The 16062-nt window shown below is 41.5% G+C and overlaps 1 protein-coding gene across 6 annotated transcripts in view; it reads right to left on the reverse strand.

The window, feature by feature from the left end:
- LOC138114000 (sterile alpha motif domain-containing protein 13) overlaps positions 1-15794 on the reverse strand; it is a 51627-nt gene extending 35833 nt beyond the window's left edge. The window contains exons 1-4 of one of the 6 annotated variants that reach the window (XM_069023001.1): positions 15668-15794; positions 14236-14311; positions 10098-10209; positions 3784-4937 (exon numbers count right to left, since the gene is read on the reverse strand). In XM_069023001.1, coding sequence (XP_068879102.1) covers positions 4794-4937; positions 10098-10209; positions 14236-14288 — 309 coding nt within the window. In that variant the 5' untranslated portion in view covers positions 14289-14311; positions 15668-15794 and the 3' untranslated portion in view covers positions 3784-4793. Of the gene's footprint in view, positions 1-70; positions 214-3783; positions 4938-10097; positions 10210-14235; positions 14312-15432; positions 15514-15667 lie in introns of those variants that run through there. The other 5 variants (XM_069023002.1, XM_069022995.1, XM_069022996.1 and 2 more) reach the window with 5 other exon arrangements.
- Between the last annotated feature and the right edge of the window lie 268 nt (positions 15795-16062).

The following is a 16062-nucleotide window of genomic DNA, read 5'->3' on the forward strand; positions in this document are numbered from 1 at the left end:
CTGACTGCTCCTTCAGCAAGGATGCTCATGAGTGCAGCATATAAATACAACAGTGGTCTCCAGTACTCACCAGCAGCCTTCAGCAGCAATGAAACTCTCACATGGAGACCAAGAACCACTTACAGTCTTCAAGGTGCTCCCCTTGAGCTCTTCATGTGCCTGAGGTTATAGCTGAATTCCCCAAATTTATGGCAGCTACCAACCAATGTTATTCTGGGAATGGAATACACATTGAAGATCCAAATGAACATCACTAAATCAATTCCCTAATTATAGGGGCTAAACAAAAAATAATTTAATGACCTTGTTGCATTATCAAATTCAAAAGAAGACAGAGTTTCCCAACAGGAATGAAAGCTACTTATTAAATGTCTGCCCATTCTTCCCGTGAAGACTGCCCCTGCCAGTGTGCTAATGACAGCCACTGTCCTCAGTGCTCCCCCTGGGGAAACTGCTGTCCAAACTGAGCAACACAGAGGTGAAGGTGCATAGAGACCTTCCATGTGATGGAATGGGACATGGATGAGATCTCTTTGATGACATCTCCAAACACCAAGTCCTCTCATTAGATGAAGAAGAAGCCAATCCATTGCCTGTGATGAAGGAGAGAGTAGAGCAAACCCTCCTCTTCAGTGCTCCGCTCACTCTGCTCCTTATGAGCCAGTGATTGTTACACCATCCACCTGTAATCATTTCATTTCCCACATGACTTTTGGGCCAAAAGCCATTCCTAGAAGAGAATGAAATGCTGCTCTGACGTGGAAGTAAAAAAACCAGAATGAAGACAAAGTAAGGTAGCATTTTTCTGGTCCTACTCAGACTCAGTCTTCAAACTGTATACAATATTGCCATTAAAAAAAGAGAAATAAATTTGCAGCTTCTCCTAGACTCACAGAAAATAAGACCCTCTGATTTTAAAATAACTATCACTGTTCCTTAAGTGTGGCAGTAGAAAGAGGAGTGTTGAAGACAGAAGATCAATTCAATGCTGATTTTTTAAAAAGAGAAAGAGTGAAAGGATTTGGTAGAATTTGAACATGTTGGAAAAAGCAGGGAAAAGAGGAAGAGTTGATTTGGCAATTAAACCCTGACAGTGACAGCCTAATGAGACATTTTGCCAGGGCCATTTCTAACCAGGAGTGATGCATGGGGGCTACTCCCTTTATTACAGCTGACGAATCTTGTCTTATAATTATATGGGCAAAGAATCTTCTACAAACTGATCAAGTGCAGCACATTAGAACAAACTGGGAACAATAACATTCAGGGATGGAAGATGGCAGCAAGTAGTCAGAACAATTTTTTCTGGGCTGAGAAAGTGATCTTGGTGGACAGGTACAGCCAGAGATCCCATACTTTGCTGACAGTTGCCTTACACGTGCTTTAAGTGTGGTACTTGGCTCTGTTTGGATGCAAAGAGAACATGCCATGTTGTGCATCAACAGCTTGAGAGGAGAGTGACCAGCTGATGAACAATTCCAATATATATTTCACACTCATCATACCAGAACAGACATACTGTGATACTTCCAAATAATTTTAAAAGTGTATGAAAGATTCTAATAGATATCAGTAGTGCTTATTAGGAGAGAGGAAGGACAGGGAAGAGGAAGACTTTGGCTGTAGCATGATTGTTTTTGTGCTGACCAACAGCAGGGCAGGGGAGCTCAGTGCTCCTTTACTCCTTAAAGCTGCCTCGAGGAGAAGAAGGGCACTCTAAATAGTGGTTCGGTGTGAAAGCCAAGACCGTCATCACACTCACCCCCCGTATCAGCTGAGCAGTCAGATGCTGGCAGCTTAACCAGATCACAGGCAGGGCTTTTAAGGAAGAGGGAGTCTCCCAGCTGCAGGCACATATATGGGCATGATTTAAATTGGATTCCTGCATAGCTCTGCGATTCAGAGCTGCGGTACTGACATTGGATCCAGTAATGCCTATCAGTTGCTTCCTCATCTCAACAGCAGCTGTGTTTTCTGCAAGAGGAATGGTAGCTAAAAATAATCTGGCTTTGACTTCCTCTTTTAAACCCTCCAGTCTCTTAAAAAGATTTTTTTGTTCTCCCAGAAACAGCAAAGAGAATGTATGAGACAAAACCAGAACGGTCAACTGCACAAAGAGAACAGCAGCATTAGAAACTCAGAGAACAGTAGGAAACTACAATAAAAATCAGAGACAGTAAAAAAATTGCCACAGTTTCGACTAATATTTTCCAAATTCCCTTTTGCACTTGCAACAAGACTTCTGTTAGGCCTTTATTTGTATGACTCAGTGGGGCTGAGCAAAAGAGAAATACAATCTGGATGTTTCTGAATGCAATTCACTTGCTCATTAAACATATTAAAAGAAAGAACTGTGTTCAGGAGTCATCAAATGCACTCTCATGTCTGCACAGTGGAGATTTTTACTCCCTCTTGGAATAAGTATGTTTTACTTCTAATTCTGACTTCCATAGGACCATAAAATGTAAATCCCACATTTATGCAACATGCAAATGGAGAAAAAAAGAATATTCAATTAATCCTTCAGTAACATAGCACTATGTATTCTCATCCAAAATAATTCTACAAATACAGTGCTGGTTAGCATGTTCAGACTGTTTTCACGATCCTTTTCATAAGCATACCTAATTCTATATTAAAATACTTAGGAGTTTCATGTATAATTTTTAAATTGCAACCCAAAATTAGCCAGATACAGACTACAGCTCAAAATTCCCTAAGGCAGGGTTGATGATCTCTATTTGAATCTAATCTACCAGAAATCCCTACTCCCAGTGGGTATCTCTGGACATGACCAAACTATAAATAAAATCCTAAGCAGAATTCAGACCATGACTTGCAAACCTGCTGCTCATAGACCAATACCCGAAGTAAGCATAATACAAGGGACAGACAAAAATGATGAATAAATACATCTCTGTCCTGTTGTCTCAAATTCCAAATAAATACATTGTACCACGTAAAAGTTAGAAAGAATCCAAGAAAGCATGCTGCTGTATATATTTATGTAATATAGCATATACCATGAGCTTTACCTCTGGCATAGCTATTACCACGGCTTTGTCCCTTCTCTCCCCTTTCTCCCTTTAACACCAGTAGCCAAAAGCAATTCTCTGAGCACTGTAGCATGAACAGCCACGTCACACTTGGCCAAGTCAAAGTGAAGACAGGGCCACTGCCTAGGCAGGAGATTGCAGGAGTTTCTCCTTCCTCTCCCTGAATCTTGTCCCCACCTAGCAGAAAGCAGCACCCTTCTCAACTGCACCCCCTCACCATTTCCTCCCACATTGTTTCCACTTTCACCACACTCTCGTGCTTATTTCCTGCTTCTTGGTTATTTTGCTCAGCATCACTGATGTAACTCCACATCCCCATTTCAGGGGTCATGACACAGCTCTCTGGGCCAGAGATGATGGTGAGCCCAGACAGGGCTTAGCATCATCCATGGGCTGTCTCCCAGACATTCTGGGGTAAATCAAACCACCCTGTGTACCAGGACCAGCACAGTGGCTCTGCACCACTGACAGCTCCAGACAGGGGTAAGGGAAACACAGATGTTACTGGTGAACTGTGACCAGCCAGGAACTGGCTTCTCTTTCAGCAGTAACACCAGAGAAGAAAGAGCAAAAATAACTAAATCTTTAAATATTATGGTAGCTGATGTTAAAATTAATCACAAGAACATAGAATATTAAGTAGGTTTTGGTACCTTTTTAATAGGAAAATGGAGAAAAAGAGCTCCAGTATACCACAACAGAGAAAGTAAAAGACCTGTAAACTGAATCCAAACATAAGCAATGTTTTATTGGGATATAGCAAGCAACCTATCAAATAGGGAACCAGTACAAACAGATTGAACATGACTCTCTTTTAACAGAGATGTATGGTGACAAGACAGCTTCTTTCAGTTCTTAAAACAAGTATTCAAAGTGTTAAGTAAAGCATTAAAAAAAAATTCAATCATTACAACACCAAAGACAGACAATATTAAAAATGTGCAGAATTTTACTTTTTACAAATTTCTGCATAATGGTAGAAAACAATCATAAATTAAAAAAGGAATAAAATGAAGCTTTTTTTTTGTTTGCAAAGCAACACAAACCTTTAAAAACCAATTATTTTACATAGGACTACTATTAAAAACAGGTGAAAAGCTGAAAATTTAAAGCACAGCAAAAAATATACAACCCAGTTTCACCTGTCAGCAACACCTTCTGATACTGAAGGAGTTTTGTTAGTTCTATGTACAGCTTTAAACATCGCAGCATACCACGAGTAAACCTTAATAAGGTCAAAATAGGACCCTCTGCAAAAAAGGGTGACTTGGCAAGTGTCAGGCCCATCCTGAAATTATAAGTAGCAATAATTTTAGTAGGTCTTTAGTGTAAATCAAAACCTACTTTAATTGGTTCCTCTCTCTCTAAAGATGCATGTAAACGTTGGGGTTGGTTTTCTTTATTTTTTTGGTATTTTAATTAACAAAATCAAGAACATGTCTGGCTCAAAAATGAGAATGACATACCTCCCTTTTGTTCTTGGATACAGTGATCTCAACATGCTCATTGACACTTCCTAAAAGAGAAAATCATTATGTACTATGTAAAAAATACACACCACCTCTCTCAGTTCAGACTCAGTATATAGTATATTGCCAACTCTATCCAATAGGATATATATTGTAATTTGGTTTAAACTCTTAATAGATATATTCTCTCTTTACAAAGTTCCATCACATGAAACCAAATTGCTTATTTTTCCTTTGAGGCACAGCATGACCCCAATGAGACAATTAGCTATAAAGAGTTGTTCTTTAGATGTTGTGTCTGTAGAGGTTTTACGTGATATTCATAGATTTTCAGCGCAGGCCCCAGTTTTAATGAAAGTCCAGTCAGTACATCATTTCTTGTCATCAACAGTAATGATTTCCCATCAATTTCCTATAAGAAGAATTAAAGAGTTGATAAAGACAAATATACAAATCTAACAGATGAGAACAGTCATGCAACAAATGGAAGACTACTATGGTGGATCAGTGAGAAAAGAAACAGTACCCCTGATTTTCCTAAAACCATGTTCACAGCTGCTAAACTCTGCTGTCTACTTTTCAAGTGCTCACCTGTGCTGACTAAGGCATAAATAATATTTAGTCAAGCACAAAATCCAAATGAGCCTAATTTCAAAATTCTCTCCTTGTAAACATCTTTCAAATTAATAGGTACAAGTGAAGAATGCCTAATTATAAGCCATTAAGGGAAGGATACTCCTAAGAAGGCAGCTTATGAAGTGCATTTCAGAATTACTATTGACAGCAATATGCAAGTTTAGACTAGTGAGTATCTGCTAATAACTTCAGATGCCTTCTTTCAGATGCATCCTGTGGGGGGGAAAAAAGGAAAAGGCTCTTGCAATCAGAAATTTTAGAAGGGCCTAACTGGAGCTTGACACTCTGAGGGAACTTCTCTTCCTCTACTTACAAGGGAAGAGGAGAAAAGCAGCAGCTTGCCAGGTTAGGTCTCAAAAACCCCTACACTCTCCTGCTTAAAATATATTTTGTAAATCACAGATATGGTGGGATTTTATTTCCTCTCAGACCTTGACTTTCTGATCTGTTTAGGTTAGAAATCCTGTAGGCTTTGGGTTTTTTTCCATCTCAAAACCTTGTCAAAATGGAAGAGAAAGAATCCACATCTCTCAACTCTTCTCCCTTGCAGACATGGGACCATCTTTTTCATTACACATTCTTACAGTTCAGTCACACTGAACTACTCCAGAAACATGAGCTGCAGCTACACAACAATGCATTGATTGGTGTCTCACAACACAGCCAGATCTCCAAAGGGCATCACAGCCCAAACATGTATATAGCCTTATCTGGCATTCTCCTGCACTGGACTCTACTCTGCTCTTTCGTTCTTTTTCATACTTTTAATTACAACCTCTTAGTATTAACTGTTGAATTTGTTATCAATAGCCAACAACTAATTCAAATGCTGGCATTTATTGTTGTCCCAAAATGTAGTATTTTTATAAGTATTATCAACATTACGCATCAATTTATCCCATTGCAGCATGTTCCTTTGGAATATTAAATATTATCTTGGAAATATCAGAGATCCCATCCTTGATTACAACTCGACATGAAAAGAAGATTTCTATTAGAGTTCAGCAGGAATGTGTCCAGACTGATCTCTCTTACAATTTGATAAAGTTTATAAATACAAAATACATGGACAAACCACAACATAGTCAAAGATCAGCTGAAAGTGGCATTTCTTTAAAATATCCCCAAGATGTATACAACTACTAATCCCTCAGGGGAGCACACAGTAACAGTATTTCTGAAAGAAAAAAAGTTTCCAATAACTTTTTACCCAATTATAGCAGGTGCCTCTTTCCAATTACTGTTGAGAATGTTAATGGTTAAAACCAGTTTCTATCCTCTCTTTTCCATTCGTCACAATTCTTTTCTGTGGGAATTTTGACACCAGTGAGTATTTTGCTCATTGCTATGACCGATCTGAAGTTGCCTTTTCTGCTGCTGTTCAACGATGCTATGGAGGAAGAACAGCCTCCAGCTTGGTAGGATCCAAATGGAGTAAATCCAGTACCTGGAACAGGAGAAACTCCAAGAATAGGAAAAAAGCATCTATTCCTTTCCCTTCTTCTTCCACAAGGTTCCCTGTGGTTTCTAAAAATGCTGGTAACTACTAAGACTTTCACTGAATAGCAAACTGATTCTTTAAACACATCTGTGTAGGAATGAGTGATTACATATTCAGAGTTCAAGAATTTTATATCTTTGTGTGAATTGTAAGTTTTACCTCTTTCACTTCCTTTATGTTTTCCACATTAACCTGCTTCTGCAGAATTGTCACAGTTAACTCTTCTTTGGCACCAGGTAAGATTTTCTATGCTCTGGTGACTTCTCTGATTTCTTCTCTGCTATTTCTCTATTTTCTGGATTTTTTTTCAGATGCAATTTCAATGCCAGCTCTCAGTATGCCTTTTTAATGTTAACTGCAAAGAGACTTCTTTGCACAACTCAAACTAACAGTAATTCCCCACTGTGTCAGGATGACCTCAACAGCAGTATCACGTTGTCTTCAGCAAATAACTAGGAGACTGCTTAAGCTTCAAGTCCTCCCACCACTGTTTCTGCTCTAAGTGACTGAGAATTGCAAAGTTGCACAGCAAGCCAACACGAGAGCATGGCAGCCAGCAGGCTCACATGCTCCTCCACGTGATGGCTCTGCCAGAAAGCAGCAGTGGACACCAGCTGAAGTCAAACCCTAGTTTCCCTTCTGGTAAAACATTGCAGTGAGGCCAGCAAACCAGTATTGGGTTACTTGGGCATATCTAGCTATCACAACACTAATGGTCAAGAAGCCACATGGGCAATAACAAAGGTCAGAGTACAAGCACATCTTGAGACCTTGCAAACAGCTTCAGTCTTGGAGTGGGCCACAGTCCCCCATGCTTTCAGGGCTCCTAGAGAAAACTCAGCCACATACTGGCAGGCTATATTTCTCTGAAGGTGTTTACACCCTCATCCTGCAACTGGTATTCCTCCCTCTTTAGGTATCCTGTGTCCCCAGCTTCTTGGGTTGTCTGATTTGCTTGCTGATGTTATGGTTTTTTGTCATTGGGAAACATCCTTCAGTTGAATCTGTTTTCATCAGTGAGCTCTTTAGATTTGCTGACATCAGTGGAACTCCAAGAAGGAATAATATATAATCATCATATAAGCATCACTTCTTACCAGCACTTAGAATACTGTTTTAATAAAACATTCTGCAGCCCTTAAAATGTCTTCTAATTTTCCTTAAAATATTGTAAGAAAAAATCACTTGTTTTAGGTGAGTCCAGAGGTATTCAGATTCATCAAAAGAAAGTGTGGACTCAATTACTGTTGAGTAAAAGCTCAGTGTAGTAATAGATGTCATGATTACATTCTGGGCTAAGGATATTTTGTAAGGAAACCATTGTGCTACCCCTACTGAAGCAGTTCAGTGGAAAACAATTTCCCAGTGTTGTAGGTGAAACTGAATACTTTCCTTTACCACTTACAAACTCATTCCTCTTCCAGTACATATTCAGGGCAGTAGATCAAATGAAACTAGGTTTCTGGGGCCCAGGCAACTGCAAACAACAGAGGAAAATAGAGAAGGCCAGAATTGCAGCTGCATGCCTGGTGCTCTATAGACAGAGGATGGCTAAGAGTTCAAAATGAAGCTGTCTGCACTGCCATACCTGGAAGATCCTGATAAAAAATACTGTAAGAACACAGTTAAAGCTAGCGGTAGAAAATAGCACAGAAGAAACAGGGTTGTTTATGGGGCAGTTCCTGGTGCAGACAGGGAATAGACCAGCAAACCTGGCATGTAGAGCCAGGCACTTGCTGCTCTTCATGCTGCTAATGGAAAGGAGGGGGAAGGAAGTGGCAATGGCTTCTGCTGTGATTGTCCATCCTTCAGCTCCTGGCCACATCCTGGTGGCAGCTGTCAACCTCTCTCTCCAAGGCTTTAGCATAAGGTGAAGTTGGCAGTGGAATCACAGCCACATATCTGCACATAGATATCCTAGCAGAGTCCTCAGTTACCCTACTGAAACTACTTGCCCTCGCTGCAGAACACTAATAAAGCCTTACACTCTACTTCTACGCTGTTTTCCATAAGGCTGTTGCAAACTGATTTGCCTAAACTTGTAAGTTAGCCTCACCTTCCTGCTGCAAAATCAGTAATTACTGCAGTATTATTGACAAGCCAGCTGTGAGGCAGAGAGGTTAAGATATTTGATGGAAGTCAGAGGTATCTGTCAGTATAAGGAAAAGACTCCCAGAGGCCACAATTTCTTTGCCCATGTGTTTTTTTTAAGCCACATTTCCAGGGCTGTTGAGGAGACATGGATGCTGGTATTAAGGAATGGACACACTTAAAAGTTTTCTTTTTTGGCACGTTCACCCATCTTCAGATTCTGAAAAATGAGTAGCAGCTGCAGAAAGAACCTCTCTCTGCAACCTGCCAGAGAATCACCCAACACCAGGCTTTTCACCCTCAAGAACAAAGAGCTACATTTAGATACTTTGTTATATGCATCAGTTACAATCAGATGGGATTTCACAGACATGGTGTTGAAGGTCAGCAACATTAACCTGATCAATCATGATGTTATTTCATATGCAATGCACAGTGTCCCTGCAAAGCTGCCAATAACTTACACCAGCTCAGCACCTTGGAAGGTCAAGCCCTCTGTTTTGATAACTAATTACAAGTGTGGGTGACTAATTTCCTGGTAGCTGCCCACAAAGCTACAGACTTATCTGGGGAGGTGCTGAACTGCCAACCTGATGTAAGTTACTTCTCTATGGAACTTGGTGTAGGCCAAGTAAGCTCACTTCCCTATTCTGCCCCACTAACACACCTTTACCAGCTGCTGGCAAGGGAGTTACAATGGGCCATCTGACTGTTCAGCTCTTTGCTGATCTAATCCACCAAAAGAAGCCTTCCATTAGTATCAGCAGTTACAAGGCCCAGAAACAAAGACCCAACCTCTTTCTCAGACTGAGTCCTACAAATATGCTGCTCCTCTGCCAACTTACTGTCAACTTGTCCTTTCCATATTCACTTGTACTACCAAGTTCAATGCAACACAGCAGCCCCTTTTTCACCCCATGCCTTCAAACTCAAATTGTTGCTTAGAAGTCCTAGGTTTTATAAATACTCATGAGTGTACCTGCACAATACACTAAGAAAGAGGGGAATTCACATTTTAAATACCATTCACATTTTAAATAACAAGACAGCGAAACTGAGTGGGTTGTATAGGGAAACTGAGTTCAAGCCAGAAAATTTGTTTAGATTTTTCACCTTTCTGAATCCTATTTTAAACAAACTCCAATTTATTATCCACAGCTTGTTTAACAATATTATTACTCAGAGATTACAGTCTCATGCATTGTCACCCAATAACAGACTCAAATCCCCCCATTACTGTGGGATTTTCTCTCCCATTTTACAGTACATAACCAGGCCTATGGCAAAAAAATGTGTAATGTGAGAAACTGGCGGCAGTCAAGAGGTGTTTGCTAGCAGATTTACCTGTTCCTGAAAAGCATTGGCTTGTTCTTCAAATCCAGCTGTTCTGAAATAATTCACAACATCGGTGACAGCCCAGTCAGCAGGATCCAGAGGTCTCCCATTCTCTACTGAACTGCAAAGTGCAAATCCAGACAAGTAATCACCAAAGGTGTGCAGAACATCTGCTGCTTCTTTGTGCACACCTCATGTACATCCCCTCCTTCCTTGTTTCTCCAGGAGAAGTGTTCTTTGATACATCTCCCCCCCACCCCAATACAGAACAGTCACTCCTGTCCTTTTACATTCCAAAGACCTGATGCTGGGGAAAACTGAGATAGCTATCCTTTCAGAAAAGAAGGAAGTACATGAATCATCACATCAGCCAAAGGTAATCAGTTAGGATCTTCCTACAGGTGTGCTGTCTTTGGTGTTGGAGAACGAAAACTGCCATAATTGGAGTACCAAATTCCTGCCTTTCATGCCTGCAGCTTGCTTTTAGCTACCAAGTACTTAAAGAATTGTATGTGGATTATTCTTTACACAGTTGAGACTGTCCTTGTAACATGCGTAGAAATTACTGGTAGCCATCTTTACCTTGCAAAACAATAACAAATATATTACAAACAAACAAAACTCCCCAGCCAAAACAAAACAAAGAGGCACCAAATGATTGCACTAATTCTCAATACAGAAAATTTCCCAAAACTGTCGTTGGACTCATCTTTGGAAAAATCCATGGACTTTTTAAATAGCTGTGCATCTGAGAAAACATCTGTTAAACACAATCAGAATTAATTCCTTCTGTGATTAACCTCAGGCAATTGCTTTCCACAGTAGCAAAAACAACAAAACATTCGTATTACTATCCTTATCTTGCATTTGTTTTCCTCAAACTGTAATCACCCTATCACAAAGATAACCTTTGTGTATCTGAAAATTTTTGGTAAAAATAGATACAGTGAGCTAGACTGCCTTTTCTACCGCAATTTATGAGGATGAAGAGCAAGACATCAAAGAGCTTCTTTAACGTGTTTCTCCAACCAGAAGTCCTGAAGTTCATGACAAATATTTTCCATTGTTACGCATGCTTAACCATAATGCTAATGAAGCAATATTGAAAATGTAGAGATCACGGCAGGTGTCAGAATCCTGTCCATTTTCTGGTCTGAAGCTTAGAGACAGGACTTTGATTTCAACAGCACCAGCTGAAAATAAACACAGATTATACTCTCCTGAGTATAATTTTTGTTCTGTCCTTCAATTTTTCTTTTTCCAACTGTCACCATCTCTGCCTTGCTTGGATTTGTATGTCTTTCATCAAAATAACTGGGCGAATCAAGGGCCAACCATTTTTTAAAGCAGTCAGAGGGAATCTATACATAGAGTGCCTCCAATCACTGTTTCTGCAACATTCTTATTTCTACAAGAAATAAGTATGCCTACAAGAATAAGATGCTTTAAAATCTTAAGAGGACTGGCATTTTAGGCTTTGAAACAAAGTCCAGGCTGGGAAGGAGGACTCGTGGAAACAATGATTTTTTTGCATCTCCCCAAAGTCTTGAAATGTGTCTGTCAATATGGCAACAAAATCTGGCCACAGGGATCATCCACAACCTGTGTTACACTGGGCATTCTAAAGCAGTTTTTTTCATTCATCACAGATCTCCGAGCCATGAGAAACGGAGTTTCTTACTCTTGCTCATCACATAATGACTTACTTCATGAATTGCTTCACTGATTGTGATTACACAGAAAGCAACACTCAGCAAAATTGAAAATGAGACTATCTGGCCTTATTAGAGCTGCAATTTTTTCCTTTTTATTTTTTTTTAAATCAAAGAATGCCTTTTGACTAAGATTTTTTGGCATTGTGCACATTCTGAGGCTTAAGAAGTAAAATGTGAAAACTGCCACACAAAATCTGCACATATTTACTAAAGCAGCATTAGAGGAATTATATTTAAATCTTTGCATTTTCCCTAAGACATAGACTGTCACTTTCAATTACTCATTTTCTACTTAAAAATAAGCAAAATGCCAACAACCCCGTTAAAAAAAAAAGATACTGAATTTGATCCTTCCTAAACAGGAAATAAAAGATTCAGTCTGTAAAAATACCACCTAACTGTAATTTGCTTACTTCTCCAAACACTTTAATTTCAATTTAAATATGGCCCCAAACCCTCTTTTCCACAATTTTGTATCTCAGCCCGGGTGCTTTGGTTTATCTTGTAGCTCTTCTTTTCTCACTAGGGAACTACAGCTTGGTCCACCCCATCCAGGGCTCAAGTGCAATGACTTCAGGGGCTCTACCTCAGTCATTAATTAATCATAGGAAATAATTGCAAGTTCCTGCCTCAAGGAATAGCTGCACAGCTACAGCTGCAAAAGACTGGAAGGCATGTGGCAGACTGCTGGAGGCTGGCTGGATTTTAACCCATTTACCCACACAGACTTCATTACTTTCCTCCTCACCCTGCTGTTGACATGGCTCTATTCTTTACTCAAGAAAAGGGAATATAGAACATCCATGGCTTAGCCGTGCACTAGCTTATGCCAGACATCCTGGATGCTTTAAAATTTAAAGAGGACTGGCATTTTAGGCTTTGAAACAAAATACTAGATGCACTGACAATGAATAAAAATTAGGCTTGTCTGTTTTTCACCACTGTCCCTGTGCCTTTATTGCCATCATGTGGCAGAAGCAGCAAGGTCTGAAAGGATACAGCCGATAACAAACAGATTTTATCCAAGCTATTTATAAGCACTTCAAGAAAGTGTCGAATACTTCCTTTGTAGATATGCCCACATACATACTATATACATTCATCTAGAAACCACAGCCCCACAGTTTAATTACAATTTCCATCCACTCTAAAAAGCCACCTTAGCGATCAGTAGTTGAGTCTTTATCACCCAAGCCTTGGGGAAAATGATTAAACGTAAACTGTCCCTGCTTTAACTGCCTCCTTTCCCTTCCCACCTCAGAGTGCTCACTGTAGAAACCAGACTGTCAAAGGGAAAGTGGTTTTGGAGGGACACACACGATATTTATTTATAGGCACTGAACAGGAAAATGCTCTTTATGTTGGTGTGGTGTTGCCAGCGTCTCAAGTGAAGGGGGAGGATGCTGATTTTAATGGCTGCCATCGGATCTTTGATGCTATGTCATAATCAGGTGTTTTATCAGTAGCCTGAAGTGACCATTATTATTTACATTACTCTAGTGCCTGGTAGCCTACACGTTGTCATGGTTTTTTTGGATAGCTTATGTAAAAGAGATATGAAGGAGAATAATGAGGTGCAGCTGCACAGAAGTGTTGCAGTTTGACAGAACAGACTAAGAGCTCACTCTACTACCTTTTCTTGTGGTCTTTTTTTCCTTTAATATATACACACGTGTATATCTCTCTCACCGTGGCTTCTGTAACCCTAAAGCAGCAAGGCCAGATTTTTCCACACAGAAATTCACTTCTCAGATCATAACGTCATTCAGAATCGCTAGTCCTAATTAAAGAATTTCTGACCTTAAGTAAAAAAAGCCTACAAAAAAGTTCCTATGCCTTAGCCTGTAGTCTACAACACAAAAGAAAGCAGTAGAGCAGTACACACCACCCTTTATTCCCACACTAGATCTGAAATAAAACCCCAGCAACTTCAGGCTTCTTCAATAAACAGCTTAAAGTATCTGTTTCAGAAGGGAACTGACAGCTGAGTGATACGCTGCTACTACTTCTCAGCCCTAGACACGTGGGCTGTCAGCAGAGAAGGGCACAGAGAGAGAACTGTGCAGGACACTTCTCTCATTAGGCACTGGTTCTGCAAAAGCCACTAACAGACAGGTAAGCAGAGGCAGGGTATTGGCTACAGTGCTACCACTTGCTTTAGTCTCTGGCTGAGAGGAAAAGAAAACGTACCCCTAACTTAAGTTACTAGCTTCTACATCTCTTCATTGCTATACAGTCCGACCACATATCACTTTTAATCAACTCAGTGCCCTGGACTCTTCTATTTCAAAGCTGAAAAACAATAAAAGTAATTAAGAACAGGGAGGGTTTGAAATGAGCAAAGATGGAGATGGTCACTATTGCCAACCACATTAGTTGAAAGGAAACTACATTCAAAATCCATGTGCTGGTCATGTAGAAGGAACACTTACTTTTTGACATCCAGAGAGCCATTTTCCTTGTTTTCCATGTCAACAGTTAGCATGGGCAGAAGTTTTACTTCAGCAACTGATCAATAGGGAGGAAAAAAAAGTTGTGTTTAATTACTGGTAGTATGACAAGAGCAGGATAATGTAACAGAGACAAGCATTCTACAGAGACACAAGCATGTTTTCCACTTGAGATCAACAGTGCTGTCAAAGACTGATTTTCTCAGAAGCCTGGCAAAGCTGGTAGTAGCTAATGAACTAGAAAAAAAAAGTTGACCTGTGCTTCAAACACAAGAAATATTTCTTGCTTGAAAATCAAGGAAGGTAATTTAATCTTTTTCACAAGAGTTAAAATTTTGATCAAACTGTATGTATTCATACAGCTGGAGATTGACCTGCAATATATAGCTGTGTATCAAGAGAGCTTAATAGGTCTTCAGTCATCCTGTGATACAGATGATCCAAATAGATGGAAGATCTTTAGAAAAGTTTGGAAATCCATAGCCTTGTTTTATGAATGTGGACTTGGATACAGATGAGCATGTCACTTATGCCCATTGCATGCATAAAGCTGGTAAGCAGAGTTACTAATGGAGCACCAAACTCCTGAGGCCTAAATCAGTATGTTATCCATAAGACCTCTCTTCGGCACTAGAGCAGTTTCTTCTATAAGTATGCTACACTGAACTCCAAAAAGGAAAGGAGCACATGAAGGACACAGGAGAAAATCCAGTTCATTTCCTTCCTTGCGGCACACTGGAATACTTCTACCACACAGCTTTTTCCATCACTCCACAGAACACGCAGAAATGACCCAAGCTTTCCTTTCTGTTCTCAAGTAAGCCATTTCTATTTCAGAGAGCACCAGAGAAGGGACCAAGGACTCAGGATATTCTTGCTGTAGCATTAATGGATGCCAGTGAAATGTCTCAAAGCTCTGGGAAGTACAGAATAGGGAAATCATGCTCATCAGCTAAAACTTTACAAAAATAGAGAACAGTAATTAATACTGCTGTGGGAAAAAAAAAAAAAAGACCCTTTATTATACACGTAGCAGCATGTAAAGCACCAAGAAAACAGTAACGAACTAATCGAAAAGATGCTTCTTCCTGCACCGCTGACCAAACAACTCTACGCATTCCCTGAAATCACTTCTCGGTTCACCTGAGGTGACTGCAGACGACACCCGCACCAGCCTACCTGCGGAACGCGCCGCGCCGCGACCGCGCACGGCCCGGAGCCCCCGGGCTCGGGGCGGGCACGTCCCGCGGAGCCCACGGGCCCGGGCGGCGGGGCTCCCAGGGCTCCGCTTCCCGCGGCCGCGCCGGGGCTGTGACACACGTTCGGCATCTCACGGGCACCCCCGAGCCCGCTCGCGCTGCACCACATTGTCAGTTCTGACTGGGGGCGGGGGAAGCAAGGCAGAAAAACCTACCTACGAGCAACTAAACCAGCGCATGGCTACCGGCTGCTGCGGAGCGGCGGAGCCCGCGGCCCCCGCCCCCCGGCGGCAGCGGGCGCTCCGCGGAGGCTCCGAGTGACACCGGGAGCGGCCCCGCCCGGCCCCGTGACGCGCCCGCCACACACGGACCGCCCGCGTCATGGCCGCCGCGTTAAAGGCGCCGCGCCGCGGGACCCCCGCGCCGCACCCCGGCCCCGCCCGGCGCGGGAGGGCACCCGGGGGGGCCGTCGGGCTGCGGACGGCAGCGGGGCGGGGCGCGGAGCGACGCCTCCGCCGAGCGGCTGCCCAGCGGCAGCGCTTACCTGCGGGGGAGCCGCGGGCAGCGCCGGGGGGCGGTATGGGCGGGCGCGGACCTGCCGGCGGCACAC

This window comes from Aphelocoma coerulescens, chromosome 8, assembly GCF_041296385.1.
Source record: "Aphelocoma coerulescens isolate FSJ_1873_10779 chromosome 8, UR_Acoe_1.0, whole genome shotgun sequence".
Taxonomy (NCBI): Eukaryota; Metazoa; Chordata; class Aves; order Passeriformes; family Corvidae; genus Aphelocoma; species Aphelocoma coerulescens.